The sequence below is a fragment of the Haliotis rubra genome, unplaced genomic scaffold, assembly GCF_003918875.1.
Source record: "Haliotis rubra isolate DU_JTF1 unplaced genomic scaffold, ASM391887v1 Scf356, whole genome shotgun sequence".
Classification (NCBI taxonomy): domain Eukaryota; kingdom Metazoa; phylum Mollusca; class Gastropoda; order Lepetellida; family Haliotidae; genus Haliotis; species Haliotis rubra.
The window spans coordinates 108,692-125,323 of NW_025767031.1; the positions used below are offsets into that span (position 1 = coordinate 108,692).

Here is a 16,632-nt window from a genome sequence, read left to right on the forward strand (position 1 = left end):
GCAGGTGAAACCACCCGCACAGAACGATGTTGATGAGGGGAACTATCACGTAAAGGCGCTGACCGCAAGTGCTCACTAGCTCTAGACTGACTAGACGGGATATCCTGATTCACCTGAGGTGAATGAGACCGACTACGAGAATCACTCTGACGAAAAGACACCGTACGGCTAGGTGAACCGGATCGAAATGGCGAACCACTGCGACTAGGTGAGACTGAACGACTACGTGAATTAAAACGCTGTGGTGAATTGATTCGACTATGAGATGGTGAGTCGAACTGAAACATATGTTGAGGTGAATTGCGTCGGGAATGTGAACTGGTTCGTCCTGGTGAATCCATTCGATCACGTGAATCAGTTCGGTCTGGTGAGCCGGCTCGGCTGAGTGAACTCGTTCGACCCTTGGCAATGACATGGCTAGGTGAATGGTTCCGTTCTAGTGAACCAACACTGGCATTAGACCCAATTCTGATTGGTGAAATGAATCGAGGTGGTGAATCGGTTCGGACTGGTACATTGGAAGGACGATGAGAGCTCGAGCGTGAACGAGATCTAGAACGACACTCCCCAGCAGTAGAAGAACGAATTCAAACCTCCGAACCAGATTGTGACTCAACTCGTGTAGGTGAATTGTTTCGGTGGGATGAAACCGTACGAAGAGGAGAACGGTTACGTTCCAACAGCGCCGATCCACGCTTCAATGATGAATGCTTGGATCTAGAAGTTTTCGAGGACTTTGAACGGTCCGAAGAAACGGATCTACGAGATGAAGTAGATCGCAGGTCTTGTGTAGAGGATTATATCAGTCATTACCATGCATGCCCATGAGAACTTGAGCTAGGTGAGGGAAGCGTCCCAAAAAGCCTTTTAACATTCTTTTTTGGCGGGAGATGGACCAGATACCACAGAAGCATTCCTGCACGTTTGTAAGCTGTAAAATCCTCCTTAGACAGTCCTGAACACTTAGGACAACGTTTGTCCCAATCACAACAACCCACACAATCAACACACAATGTGTGTGGGTCCCAAGCTGAAAAGACTTTATTACACTGAGCGCAAAACTTTCTTTTTCTGGCATAAACAGGCTTATCCATGTTGAGCAATTCTCAGACAAAAAAAATTTCACGTCCACTCTGTCGAGCGACAAGAAAGAAAATAAGTATGTAAGGTGATCACGTGGGTGAGGACTTCGCATGCCACATGCTGTCACGGACTAGTGAGCATGGCTAAGGCAGGAAGGCATGCACAGCACGGGGACAGGGACAAGGTAGGCCTGGAGCAAAGTTTAATTCGTTTCCACTCATGGTCGAATGAAGAGAGAGAGGTGCAAGTCGTGAGATAGGATAAGTTTAAAAATATGACATCTATGTAGGAAAGAAACTCACCAGAAAAAATGTCAAAGTCAAATGTTTTCAAACCTCTATGACCACAATTACTTTTGATCTTTTTGTGTCATGAGACTTGGCTTCTGATTCTGACTGAGCAAGTACACCGTGTTTTGGAAATAAGTGATCTTTCAAATGTATTCAAAACACTACAATTACTTTTCCATCATAAACACTACAATTACTTTTCCATCATGAATTTTACTAAGAGCAATAAAGGCAGCTTCAAAATAGCGTTTAAAAGACAAGCATGCTAATCTTAAGAACAAAATCTGGTGGAAATGTACAAAGAAATCCAGTATGCCATGAATTTAATTATTGGTTATTGTGACTTTTTTCCTGTGACTTTTTCCCCTGTGACTTTCTTAGTAGTCCATCTTCCTTCTAGGGCAACATCTCTATGATGTTCAGGCAATGCAGGAGTGGCCTTCCTTCTGTGTCTACACAAGAATGACTTCACACTGGACAGAGGTTTCCAAATTTTAAAGCAAACAACCTGTACTATAAGTATACAAAGTTTTAATCAGAGTAGAGGGACTGTGTTATTATTATTATAGCCTACCTCCAAATATCAAAACAAACAATGAATGATCACAAGATACCTGAATAACTTAGCGTCTAATGATTCAAATAAGTGTATTTCCCTAGAGTCTCCTTAGGTTCATTTCAAAGAGTAGACAAACTAAACTGAAAGTAATCAGCTATACAGGTACAGAACATTATTCAGTGTAGGGGTGTCTATTAATGTTTATGTTCATGAGTAGACGAAATGGGAGTAGTCATTATGGGAAGATACCCCTTAGAGCCCCCCCCCCCCAAGTTAGAGCCTAACAGGCAGCTTGGAGGGTGTTTAGGTCCTTTGTGCACCTATTTATTAGATTTTTTATGTGCGTATTTAGGCAGTCAGCTGATAAAGCCAGTGCATTAACAAGGGAAAAGAGGGTGAAAGCCAGAGATGTACAAATCAAAGGAGTACATGTTTATACAGTCAACTGGGCTTGGTGGAGGAGTGTATGAGATGGAATGAAATACCCTTGATCTCTGTCGATGTTGGGCTTTTGGCATTTGATGTGAATGGCTTCGGCAAGTTTTTGTTTAGTGAAATCAGTTTGATTGTCCACAAGAATGGTGATACCTGTCCAGTAACATATTTGGTGATTGGGGTATGATTTGATAAGAAATGGATGATTTTCTTTTGGAATTGGTAATGAAAGACAATGTTCTTTCACTTGGTTGTTGCCATCCATCAACACATGAATGAAAGAACATCAATCTAAAATTGGTTTCTGGTGGCACAAAAAAAAAAAAAGGTAACAAATTACATGTTGTTATTCACTGGTATTTGATTATCAGTGGGAGCATCATATTTCAGTGTATTTCCATAAAGGATACACTACCTTCCTCTGTTGAGTAAGTCAAACATCTGACAAAGTTCTTCCTTTTCTTGGCTTGACAAGTTGAAGTAGAGCCTGTCCATGAGCACCTGCAAATCATGAACATAATGAATTGATGACACTATGCAAGTTTGTATGGGATATATGTAATGTATTGAACTATTTGACAAATCACTTTTGAAGATGTCACACTCATGATTGCAAAAACAAGCTATAGTGACATAACAGTCAAACTGCAACAATATGACACTCAAAGTATGATATTTATGATAAATGAATACATTTTCTGACAACTAAAGTTAATTTCAAGGCATCAGTAGTATTAATCTCACTGTAGATGCACTCTGGTAAAAAGAAGTGAGTTAATGCACAAAGGATTTCATAAGGTTTGTAAACAATATTGAATAAAAAGAACAAAATCAATGTAAAACAACAAATATTCATGAACATTGATCACTGTTTAACACAGGCAGTCAAATAACATGATTCAATTTCAGATTTGTTGACCGGAGAGTGCCCGGGTTCTCCACCGGGAGCACAGCGCTTCTGACTCTCTGGGTAATGCAGAAGGCTGCAGTGTTCTGGAGTCTACATATTCTCCGGAAAGTCCTTGGTGGGTTTGACAAGGCAGCGTTTCCTGGGAGAAGTCCCATTCACTGTCTGGGCTGCTTGTAGAGGGGGCAAGGGCCCTGAGCTGATGATGAGCCTCACTAGCCTGACTGTGCCAGGATCACCCGAACCATCTCTGCTGCATACTATCTTTAATCTGTAAAACATAACAGTCCATTTATAAGGCGCTTTCCATGCTCAATGCATGCTCAAGGTGCACACAAGAAGGAACACAGGATATTGGTGGGAACCATTTGGAATAGGTGAGTCCATAGAAGTAGGTCTTGAGACAAGAGCGAAATGAAGAATAGTCTAATTTCAATGGGTAGGCTATTCCAGGCAGTAGCAGCAGAATAAGAAAATGTTCAATGGCCAAATCATTTGGTCCAGACACGAGGGACAACAAGGAGTCGTTTGTTCTCTGATCTGAGAGATTTAGTAGGCTGGTAGATATTGAGGAGGCCGGACAGATAGTCTGGAGCCATTCCTGAAAGACACTTAAAAGCAAGACAACATAGTTTATAAGCTATTCTGTGCTCAATTGGGAGCCAGTGCAGTGATTGCAAAACTGGTGTTGTTGGAAGACTGACTGACTGACTGATTTAGTTTGGTTTTACGCCCCTTTTAGCAATATTCTAGCAACATCACGGCAGGGGACACCAGAAATGGGCTTCACACATTGTACCCATGTGGGGATTCGAACCCGGGTCTTCGGCGTGACGAGCCAACGCTTTGACCACTCGGCTACACCACCGCCCGTTGTTGGAAGAGAGCAAACCGGTCGAGGGATTGACATTTGCGTCGACGGACCACCACTACCAGAGGTTGGCAATGGCAGTTGACTCGAACATCGATATCGATCGGGTCATCAAGCCTCTGGTGGGCGAGAAGCTGTGTCAGGAGCTTATTGATTTACGAAGCCTTAAGTACCAGCTCACACTGAACATGTCGCTAGATAAGCAGCAGAGAGACGGTAGCGTCAAATTCACTGAGCCTTATTTCTGAAGCAAACAGGAAGTCGTGCTACAACCCGACTCCAATTTGACCATCGACATGTCACTGCAAAAAATACAGGAATCGTTGGAACGATACATGAACATAGGATCCGGGTGGACGGTGAGCAGTATAAAACCCGTTTATTTGGACATAGCAAACTACGTACCACTCAAAGGCGGCTCGTACCTGGACTTGCCCCCGTACTTCAAGAAAAAACAGGCCATGACCAACGTAAAAAAACAAGGATGACAATTGTTTGAGGCAGTCGTTGAGATCTCTCTTATCTCCAGCAACCGCTAATTTGGATAGACCTTCGAGCTATCCCACAGACAACAAGCTCAACTGGGACGGCATAGACAAACCCACGCCCATCTCGCAGATCGCCAAAGTCGAAAAACAAAACGACATAGCCATCAACGTGTTCAGTCACGAAGGCAATAAAATCATTGTTCATAGAATAAGTGACATGCCAAAAACCGAGCGCTGCAGACTCAACGTGTTCCTCATCGAAGTATCACTACGTCAGGATTAAGAGTTTTAGCAGGCTGTTGTACAACCAGTCAAAACACAGTGGAAAGAAACACTTTTGGGAGCGGTGCTTGCACGGATACACAAGCGACGACCTGTTGGAAGGGCATCGGGAGGACTGCTCAGGCGTGGGGCAGACGGCAATCAGGATCGACATGCCCAGGGAAGATGACAATATCTTAAAATTCGTCAACCACAACAAACAAATGCTGGTGCCCTACGTCATCTACGCCGACTTAGACGCCCTCATCAAAACGTCGAACACGCTGAAGCAAACACACCGACCACCACTGACCAGAGTTTCACTGCAAAACGCAAGAACACGAGGCCTGTGGGTTCGGGTATGTGGTAGTCTGATACGAATTAAAGTCAAATCCTCCAGTGATCTACCGAGGTCCAGACACAGCAGAAAAGTTTCTCACCTGAATGCAACACGAGCTAAAAATCCTCAGGAAAAATCTGTATAAAATCATCCCCATGTGCATGTCACAGGATGACAACCTGAAACTGAATATCAATCCATAAAATCCTACCCATCCCTGTGGTGCCGCATAGTGCATGTGTGCATGCCCTCCTGGAACTGTGGTCAACAGTAATATTACCAGACAGTATTATCGGGACGAGATTCAAATGTTGCTGTTTTTTACCTACCGCTCATAATAATCCTATTTCCATTGCAAATCAACATGAGATGCATCCATCGGCAGTAAATCTAGACAATTCTTTTCACATGGGCAAACAAGCAGAGTTCTTGACACATCTATTGAAATCAGTCATTGCTAATGCTTAGGGATATTCTTTGCCTGGATCATTGCAGTTGACAAAGTTGTGATTGGCTCCTCTCACTTGTTTTGCATGCTTACACAGGTCTCCATGTCTACCTTGTGGTTTTTTATTTTTATTTTTTGTTGTATTTTTTGTTTTACCATTACCAACTTTGTGAAAGATGTACTTATAGAAGTCTGTGTACGCTTGCCGATCATGATCAAACACAGGAGAAATTAAAAAAGGTGAGACAATTTTGACAGTGTACTTCCAATAACGCCCACAGTTTTACTTTTTGAAGTAATTATGAATAAGAAAGACAATTTGATAACTTCCACAGCACTAACTGGTTATGCAGCTGTTAACTGAAGGTAAGTCTTACCCTGAACTGCCCAGGTTATTGAGACAGATAAGGATTGATTGTGTAAGGCACAGAATTCTTTTTTATGTTGTTTTGTTCCGTATTTTCAAAAAACAAACACACACCAAAAGTCAACAGGCAAAAAGTGAGTGAGTGAGTGAGTATGGTTTTACGCTGTTTTTAGCAATATTCCAGCAATAACACTGCTGGGGACACCAGAAATGGGCTTCACACATTGTGCCCATGTGAGGATTCGAACCCGGGTCTTCGGCGTGACGGGCAGACGCTTTAACCACCAGGCTACCCCACTGCCCAAACAGGCAAAAAAACAAGTAAGATCCCAATAGATGGGATTTAACTGTTAAACAGGCAACTTAAGCAAAAGGGACGGGAAAAATAAACCATGTTTTCAGATGTGCAGAGGGGTACTTTTGTGCAGATTTCCAGAGTATAAGTGTTCCTTATTTCTGTGTGTATCTCTGCAGTAACAATGAGTTAGGTAAATCCTGTCAACTGTTCCCTTTTGTAATTATTTTCAATGACATTGTGTTCTTGTATTTATCATTAAAACACACTTCATTTTCACATGTCTCTCTCTCTAATGCACACAAACTTAAGTGCAAGGATCTATGAGATATCTGTCCTAAATATTCATTAAAGGCAAATTCTGGATTTGTATGAGATGACCATGGTCAACCATGGATTTGTATGAGATGACCATGGTCTATCATGGATTCGTATGAGATGACCATGGTCTACCATGGATTTGTATGGGATGACCATGGTCTACCATGGATTTGTATGAGATGACCATGGTCTACCATTACTTTGTATGAGATGACCATGGTCAACCATGGATTTGTATGAGATGACCATGGTCTACCATGGATTTGTATGAGATGACCATGGTCAACCATGGATTTGTATGAGATGACCATGGTTTACCATGGATTTGTATGAGATGACCATGGTCAACCATTGCTTTGTATGAGATGACCATGGTCTACCATGAATTTGTATGAGATGACCATGGTCTACGTCAATGACCATGGTAAAATCATAATTTACCATGGTCTGTCTTAATTGGTAAACCATGGGAAGAAATGTAGGTGACTATGTTTTAGCACAGAATACAACGGTTTCCTTGGTAAACTGTGACTGACCATGGTCAAACATGGTGTCATTTCAGCTGGGATTCCTCAACCTAAGAGCATGATTCAGTCACTATTGATGGGTTAATAGCATGCCCTGAAATGGTCATTGGCATAACTGTGTTCATGCTTATTCAGTGACTGACTAATGTTGCTACCGGGTAATTATCATGTCAATATTAGCATCCAGTTGTGCTGATGGAGAATGCCCAGGTGATGGTCATCTTGGGGGTGGTCACTCTCTGTCTTCCAGTTCTGGGGCTGTCAGATGTCTGCCAGTTTACTTGATGCATCTAATTAGTCTGATGATGGTTTGCCTGTACAGCAGAATGTTCTGGCAATGGCTCATTCCCACTCTATTGTTAAAAATCTTAGCAATTTGATGTGCGTCTTAAACAGTTATACCACTAACAATCTCAGTTGCCTGTGTTTTATACTGTTGGTACACTACTGCCTAAAATTTCATTCCCCTTACATATGTGGGCAACCCATGACACAACCTGTGTGAGTCCCATTGGTCATGACTATGTGAGCATAATCCATGTCGGGAGTAGAAAGATTTCTTTGCAAAACATTGTTACAATAGAGTATTTACCTTCTTCGTTTTTTATAGAACTTTATATAAGTGGCATTTGTATTTCAGATGTATTTAATTAGAAAAACATTAGAGCACAATAATTATCAGTAAGCTTAATCTAGCTTAGACCAGCTATTGGAAAAGATGGCAATTATAAAACTCCCATGTCAGGACTCATCTCCGGGGTTTTATTCTCCAGTCTTCCTTGTTCCAAATAAAGACACTACAAAGATACGAATGGTCATCGACCTCATCGACTAAAGTTCATGATGGAATCACTGGCCAACATTTGGAAACTGATTCAACCGGGCGCTCATTTCACGAGTCGCGATCTCAAAGATGCTTATTTCCACATTCCTATTCATCCTCGGTCTCGGCAGTACCTCAGATTCACAGTCAACAGACATTGTTTTCAATTCCAAATTCGGCCGTTAGGGGTCTTGATAGCTGCATGGTTATTCACCGTTGTGATCAACCCTATGCATAATTTGATAACCTGTTCTCTGTGTGTGCACAGTTTCGTGAATGAATGCCCACCTACCGCCAAGCTGTTGACGCAGTGTCTGGTGTCTTCCCTTATTGATTGCTGTAATGCCCTGTATGTAAATCTTCCAAACAGAGCCATCTTCAAGTTACAGCGGATTCAGCATTCGGCGGCTAGGTGTGTCTCTAAGATCCTTAAATCAGACCATATAACACCAGTTTTCAAAGCCTTGCACTGGCTCCTTGTCTCCACTCGTATTGTCTACAAATTTGCTGCATGACTCATGACTGTCTAATGACAGGTATCCATCATATCTAAAAGACTTGATCTCCCATTACTCTCCAGAATGCTCACTCCCATCGTCCAATGATCACCAACTCATTCATCTTCTATCCACCTCTGTGATCTCTGATCATGCCTATTCAGTTTGCTGTCAGAAGTCTGTTCTGGAACTCTCTACCTTCACAGAATTAACGGCCACTCAAAACCTACCTCTTTCGCCTTTCACTAGACTCAATGGATTTTGTCTGTACATATTACGTTCCTAGACTTTTTTCTGATTTTGTCAAAGCGTCAGTGAGCACCTATTGATGGATACTAGGTGCTCTATAAATCCATTATTATATTCTGCAGATTAAAGATAGTATGTAGCAGAGAGGGTTTGGGTGATCCTGGCATAGTCATGTTCGTGGTCGTACCATGGATGGACCTCAGAGTCAAAGCCACAGGCATGGCAAAGACGATAGTAGAAGCAACGAGCCATGCCATCATGTCTTTTAAGATATGCTGTTTGTGCCAAGGAAGGGCATCCACTGACAAGGTGTTGGACAGTCTCTGTAAATTCATTACACAGTCGGCATTTCATGTTAATAGTTACTTTAAGAATCACATTTTGGCGATTGCGAGTGGGAAGTGACTGGTCCTTGGCAGCAAAATGGAAGCCTTCAGTTTCACATTTGAGACCAGCTGACTTCATACAGATGAAGGAGTCAGTTGGATTGCTATTCTGTTCCACACATTGCATATACACACTATGCAATGGCTTCTCAGAAAGCTTCTCCACAAATGACTGACTCTGGTCAGACTTGGTGAATGACTTCACCTGGTTTACTCCAATTGCTGTACCATCAAGCAGTACATTGCCATCAACAAAATCAACCTCAAATTTCAGATTCTGTCCAACAACCTTGGCACAGTCAGCTGGGGAATTCCTTGCTTTCATTGTGAGTCTTGACATGCATCACCAGAGTATCATCAGATAAATAAATATGTGCAAAAGTACACAATAAAATTCTATCATGAAGAGCCTCCACATAAACTAGCCCAGAAACGTTGTGTAAAACAATGAAGAAGTTGTTATTCATAAGATTTGTCTCATATTGCTTTTCTTTATTTCTAAAGAGTTTATTTTGTTTCATAAATTTGTTCTATTTTTCCCATTTTTTCTTCCATTCACCTTTCAGTCCAAACCTTTAATTTTGCCTTAATGCAATCAACAGTTTGGAGAAGTACCTTTTCTTTTGTTGTCTTATATTGTAATTTTAAGTTTCTCCAAACTGACTTTTGCCTCTTCGACCTTGAGTTCCCTGATGACCTTATTTTAAGGCACAGCTCTATTTAGGAAATGTTTCTTCTAGATTTTTTCTTTGTTCTTTTGTCCTAATCACCAGATGTTTTTTCGTTTGAAACTGAGTGATATTTTCTCTAAAGTTTGAGCAGCAGCATAGATACAGCAATTTACTTCATGTAACAAACAGTCCGCAGAAATTTTCAGAGAAATAACTTAATTAAGTATATCAATTTCAGTTGGGGGAAAAGACACATTAAGTTGTTTAACTGGCCTCCATTTCTCTAAAGGTAAATAACAAATTTCCTCATAAATAGAATTGAACAAAATGTACACAGGATTTTCGGAAAGATCTGCAACTGAGGAAGAAGAAGAGTTAGGGTCAGAAATTTCAGGGTCAATTGGCTCTATGCCTGAGGAGTTTGCATCAGAAAAAGGAAAGCGGTTGACGGGTACCTCCATTCGTAGCTTTGGGTCTGCTGCTACTTGAGTATTCTGCTAATGCAAAGGGTACCTGACGGGATCCAGTTGTGGGTTCAACTGGCTCATGGCGCATTGGAATTATAAGTCGCTGGAGTTGGCCTTGGATATTGTGCTCTGTCAGGTAAGCATACATTGCCATGTCATTTTCCCAATGCAACTTAAGCAACTTGACATTGATGCGTTGATTTTCAGGCCATCCAGTCGCTTTCACACATTCAAGTAGTGTGGTTATCCAAGATATCCTTGGTCAGGTTCTGTGCCTTCCCCTGGGGCAAGTCCCATCCCCAGTATGGTTGGTGTCACTACTGGAAGAAGGCTGACCTGGCTGCGGAGTTTGAAGATGGTTTGCTCCTGGACTAATGCTTTGTCTCTTAATATTTATAATTTTGACAGTAACAAACAAGCCCATTTAAATTGAAGAGGAGCCCCAGGGAGACCAGAGATTCAGAACCTGAGGAAATCTAGACTTGCTTTATTTAGGGCTTTAGCACTGCAGAGGGAGCTTGGCAGTAGGGAAAATAATGTGGTTCAGGGACTGTGAGACAGACTAGTTTTCTCCTTGTCTGTCTGCAACCCAGTAATTACCCAGCTTCAGCCTTAACTGGGTGATGTAACTTAGTTCAGGGAATACAATTCCAATATCTAGGCCCACCAGGGAGAGGCGTACATCATCTATTATAAGATTCACAACTATTCTATTTTCAATGCATCACATTGGCTGTGCTGGACAATACTAATTAAGGCAGGTCAACCTTGTGTTCATGGTCTGGTTCATGGATGCATCATTAACTCAAGATTTACATCTCTTTGTATTGTTTTTCATCACATCATTTATTTGAGCTATTCATCTAATTCAACTGAAATATGGTTCCATGTTACAGGAATGGTATATGGGGGAGTCACTTGTTGCACCTGCATGTGTCACGTGATGCACACATGCTACACACATGCTGCACATGCACTGCACACCCGTGTGACACAGGTGCTAAACACAATGCGGATTGGTTGAATACACATACAACATTGGATCACGTGTAAGGGGAATGAACTTTTAGGCAGTAGTGTACATATAATGCACATGCAAAATAACAAAAACAATGATTTTCATGCTGTACAATGCACAATACTGTAAAGGATATCTGTGGTGTTTTGGAAAGACGTACATAGTGTTTGTCATTGTAAGTCACATTCAAAACACTTTTTAAAATATGTAGGTTGTTCCAGGTATTTTTAAAACAATTCCCCCAAAACTGACTTGTATTTTCTTTTGTACACCTGTTTATTTTCGATACAATATGGTATTTTTCTCAAAACTCTTCCGAATTGCTGGTATATTTACTGGAGTCTCAACTGACCCCACAGATGTTAATTTTGGTTAATCCTGAGAAGACAGAAAAGTGTTGTCAAGGTGCAAAACATGATGGCTAAGTTTTGAAGCCTTGGTCAGTGCCAAGTTGTATGTGTACAGGAACAGCCTCTAGTCTTTTCCAAAACATGAAACAGTTCTTTAAGCAAGTTATTTTCATTTCTCCATGCAGCTGCTGAAGAAAATGAAGAGAGCAATGAAAGCAAACCACCGCTTCACAAACCACAGAGTAATAATGAAAAAAATGAAGTAAAAATATTGAACTTGACTTACCTTCATTTCTGTCCTGGCAATATGAGATAGTCCCATGCGATCTCGAGTATGAAAATAGGTCATCAGATAATCCCGCTGGCTCTGTACCTAAAACAAATATCTACATGCACAAGACAGACAAACATGCCATTAAACATTTTTAGAAGAATCTACTGTCAGGGGCCTGATCATATCAAAATTATATGACACCTGTAAGACCGGATATATACAGTATTTTGCAATTGGTCACACACAAACATCCTTTTACAAATGGCAACAAATCTGAATACACAATGCCATTTAGAAAGTGGTCAAATGTAACATGTTATATTTGGGATTACACTTTCTTACTAAAGTACAGATTTTAGTACTTTTTGTTGGGTTGAGTCCCATCCGGGATTCGAACCCACACACCCAGAGGCAGGCACCTAATTGCCAGCACACAAAGTCAGCCGCTTAACCCACTCAGTCACCACGTACGGTTTCCACAAAAATGAAAGTTGGACAACTGGTAGTCTAGACTGCAGACTTTGTGCAGAACTGTATGATGATATTCAAGGTTTACTAAAATACATGTTAATGTTCAGAATCTGATTTTTTATCTAATGTCCATAGCAGAATTTCATAACAATTCTTACCTGCAATTTTACTTTTCCACACAGATAGTGCAGCCTTGTGCGTGTGAATGTAGTAGTTTTTGAGTTCTGGTTCTCATTCTGGTCAGTCCCACATGTAAAACCACCCTTTCCGTTTTTCATTGTTGTATTCATTCGGCCATAACTTTTCTTTGTCACAATTCCTGTTGAAAACATACACAAATGAATATGACTATTTGCACGTAAATACTATTGGTGTGTGTGTGTCCAATGCCATGATGCAGATGGCAGCCCCAACCAAGAACCCTCTGAGAGACTAAGAGGTAGAAAACAACAAAACAGAAGTGGCACAGATGGGGGAACTACAGTCAGGCCACGTTAATCCGAACACTTCCGTTTTTCATCAAAAACGTTTGGATAGTGAGACATACAGACTATTGAAACGAACCATTATGTACACCACTACAGTGGAGTAGTGACTCTCAAGTATGCAGTAAGTAAGTATGACAGGTATTACTCAAACTAACAAAAAGTGAGACCTGTTAATTAAATTAAAATCAGAAATAAACTACAAATTGTTCAACTCAGAGGTGTCTCGTCACGTATCAATTACCATTGAGGTTTACCAATGAAGGGTATGTTCTCATTTCTCCTACATCCCAATTCGCCTACAGTCTTAAAACATGTCATGGTCTGTTGACTGTTGATTACACAATGGTGAACTAGTGGCACCCCTATGATCTAAAAGTGGACTTTTAAAAAGAATTTATTTATTTCTGTTACTTGTCATTTTCTGATCACAGTGAAATTTATTTATCACATCATATCATCACATCATCTTCTAGTTGAAGTAGTTGAAGGACAAAAAGAAAGTTTTTTTAAAGAATTTATTTCTGTTATTTGTCTGTTACTTATTTATTCTGTTATTTGTCATTTTCAGATCACAATCGTGACATTGTTCATTCTCACTTCAACTTGATAAGGTGACCAGCTGCGTCGAGGAATTGAAGGGGTGGTGATCCCAGTAGCAAGTTGCTCTATAAGTCTGTCCAAGCGACTCTCCAGGCTTTGGTAAATCCTTGATTTGGGGCGGACAGCTGCTCCATGATCGATCTGTCTGCGTGCCAGTCTGTTCGCTGTTTCCAATTTCTTTATAGCAATGATGAATTCATATATGTTCAGGTGATGCTTTCTGACGAGTTTCTTGAAGCCGTTGTGAAAACCCTCCAAATGATTGTTGGTTCTGGGTCCTGTATTTTCATGCTGGTTCCAGATACGAGGCGGGAATCTTGCATCGTAGTCTACCCATGCAGAGGTCATGTAGTCGTTGAAGGCAGCAATACCCTCAACATCTGGAGACGCAGTCAATGTATCCATCCACGCATCATGGACCTGATCCACTGGGAGGAGGGGAAGAGAAGCAGCACGTCGCACATGGGAGTTGAAAGCTGGATTGTTCCTGTAGTCGTTGACTAGGCCTTTCTCGGAAACTTGTCACCAAACAGCTTGTGTATAATGGAAAAAGCAAAGGTATTTCAAGCATTTTTGTTCAAGCTGTTGAAAGTTTCCTGTTGATTTGAATTGTAAGTTTTCTATGCAATTTACATGAGCATTGTGTAAAACATTTGTATTTGATCTGTGTAATTATCAAATCCGGTGTAATTATCACTGGTATCAATGAACTCAGTCTCTATTGATCCATCGTCAATAAAAGCTGGATAGTATATCAGTTACGGTATCGATACACATGCATATAATCATTCAAGAAGATTACAGTAATGAGATAATTGAACACCTCTTTCGACCTTTAAATAACAGCCTCAGGTAGAATGCATATGTAGTTACGTCCTTGTTGAAAGGTTTGTCCCGTGACAAGTGCAAAATAAACAGATGCGCTGTTATATCATTGGACATCTTGCTTTATGGAGTCATGCCCCTCTCTGTGATGTTTATACATGCATGCACATCTGTTATCTTATGAACCTCGTTTGCATTCAGTAAAGATATAGGCACGCCCACCTTCATAAATATTGGGGTGGGGTGTCAACTGCAAGTTTATACACTATAATAATTCAGTATAGTGTCACTCGTGAATTCTGTAATGCGGTACTTTAGTTTGGATAGTCATTCATATCAAGGTGAAGATTATATTTACATGTACAGGAAACCATTATGTTTTATGTACTAGTTGTGTGCATAAAATGTATAGGAAAATAAATACTACCTCTACTCAGTGGTTGGATTTCAATCGCTTTTGTTTTACTTAACTAAAAATACTAAAATGAGGACAAATAAACTCACCAAAGTGTCTATCTACTCCTATTTGTCTTATGTGTATATTTCATACATCGCTACCAGTGTGTATGTTAACAATACACAAACTGTTACATGATAAGCTTGAATTGACAAAGCCGAAACCCAGCATATTGACAGGTCAACGATATAGCCAATAACCAATCTCTATCCAAACTGTTGAGTGACCAACGCGTGCTCTTCAGAAATTTCCCACGCTTCCATCACCTGTCCTTTCCTCTGTGACAGGTATCTCATGATACGATTGGTCGAGATAACATATGACCAGCCACTACATTGAACAGTTGAGATACCGAACGTTCTCTTTCGAAATTTGATGACGCTTCTATCACGTGACTCTTTTGTTTTATGTCTATGCAAGGAATATGTAGTATACATTTTGTATATGTATGTTTGTATGGTCAATGTATGTTTTCTGCATTAAATCTGTATGAAATAAAGTGCAATGCTATGAATGTGCTTTGTGCTAGTCACAGACTAGCGTTATAGTACTTTCATTAAAATAATTCAGAACACTAGAAATGTATCGGCAAAACCGCTATTTTCGTCGAGAAGATTATAAAGTATGAAAGTAAATTCTTCTTTACAGTATGTCATTGTCATAGATGTTTTGTAAATTTAAACCTCACACAATGATATAAGAGAGAGAATTTGTTAACGCAGGTCTCATCTGTTACATACAAAGAATACATGTGTATGCATATTGTGATAAAATATAAAATGTACAAGCTAACAAAAGGTCTACAAGAGAAACTTGCAATAAAATTACATAAAGCTTGCAATACCGACATGTATTCACACCTGATTTCTTTCAACATATATCTTTACGACACAATTAAACAATCAGGACTTGTTTGTACGACTAGACAGATTCCTGTCATCCCCGAAACCTGCCAGGGAAATCAGGTGTGACTAGCAGTAATTAGTCTCGGCACAGAGAGTGGGCAATCAGCGAGGGCTTCCAGGTGTTGAGTAGTGATGGGGCTCTCGGGCTTAATGAGTTAAAGGGTTCAGTTTTAAAGCCTATTAGTAGCAGAGAACTGAGTAATTTACAGTGAGAAATTAACTACATGTCATCATTGCTTTTACAATTTAGCTTGTTCATTATATTATAACCTTGTTTGAACTTCTAAATTAATCCTCTTTACTCAACTACAAAACAACTTAGTATTTCACAGTGAGAAATTAACTACATCTCATCATTGCATGCATTAATCCCTGTCATTTTATTTTAACCGTGTTTTAACTTCTCAGTGGATGCACTAATCCTCTTTACTCAACTACATATCCTTATAACAACAGTCGATCAAGACTCAGTGAGTCAGGTTAATAATAGGAGTAGGGGTGCATTCTCTAATACCAATTCGCCTACATTGTTTTTGTAGGCGAATTGAGACTAAACCCAATGAAGCGCTTATCAATGGTGCTCACGAGGTAAGGGGACTATCTAAACCTTTTTCATGTAGCTCCACATTAATGAAGCAAAACCAAGCTAATTAATGTCCGGATCTGGAGAGTGAAGCACCGGATTAATGAATCGACACTTAACGAGTTTACATAGTAAGCAAGATTGGTTACAGGTAGCTACCATTCAGATATCGTGGGAATCAGATTGTTGAGGTCCAGACTAACGCGGGCTGACTGTATTGTAGAGAGGTAAAGATATATGAAAGTTTGAGAGACCCTTCTTTGAGGCACATTATATCCCACTTGAAATACTACTGCTTTCAAGGATCAACCAGTACTATTGATTAAAAGTATTGTATTTCATGTGTATTACTTCAAGACTTTAAAGTTATTGAATA

The 16,632-nt window shown here is 40.3% G+C and overlaps 1 protein-coding gene across 2 annotated transcripts in view; it reads right to left on the bottom strand.

Annotated features, from left to right (window-relative positions):
* The window catches only part of LOC124285238, a 290,116-nt gene that overhangs the window by 26,427 nt on the left and 247,057 nt on the right, over window positions 1-16,632 (bottom strand). For both annotated transcript variants that reach the window (XM_046721444.1, XM_046721443.1), the window contains exons 11-13: window positions 12,557-12,717; window positions 11,940-12,026; window positions 2,783-2,868 (exon numbers count right to left, since the gene is read on the bottom strand). In XM_046721444.1, the coding sequence (XP_046577400.1) occupies window positions 2,783-2,868; window positions 11,940-12,026; window positions 12,557-12,717 (334 nt within the window). The remainder of the gene's footprint in view (window positions 1-2,782; window positions 2,869-11,939; window positions 12,027-12,556; window positions 12,718-16,632) is intronic.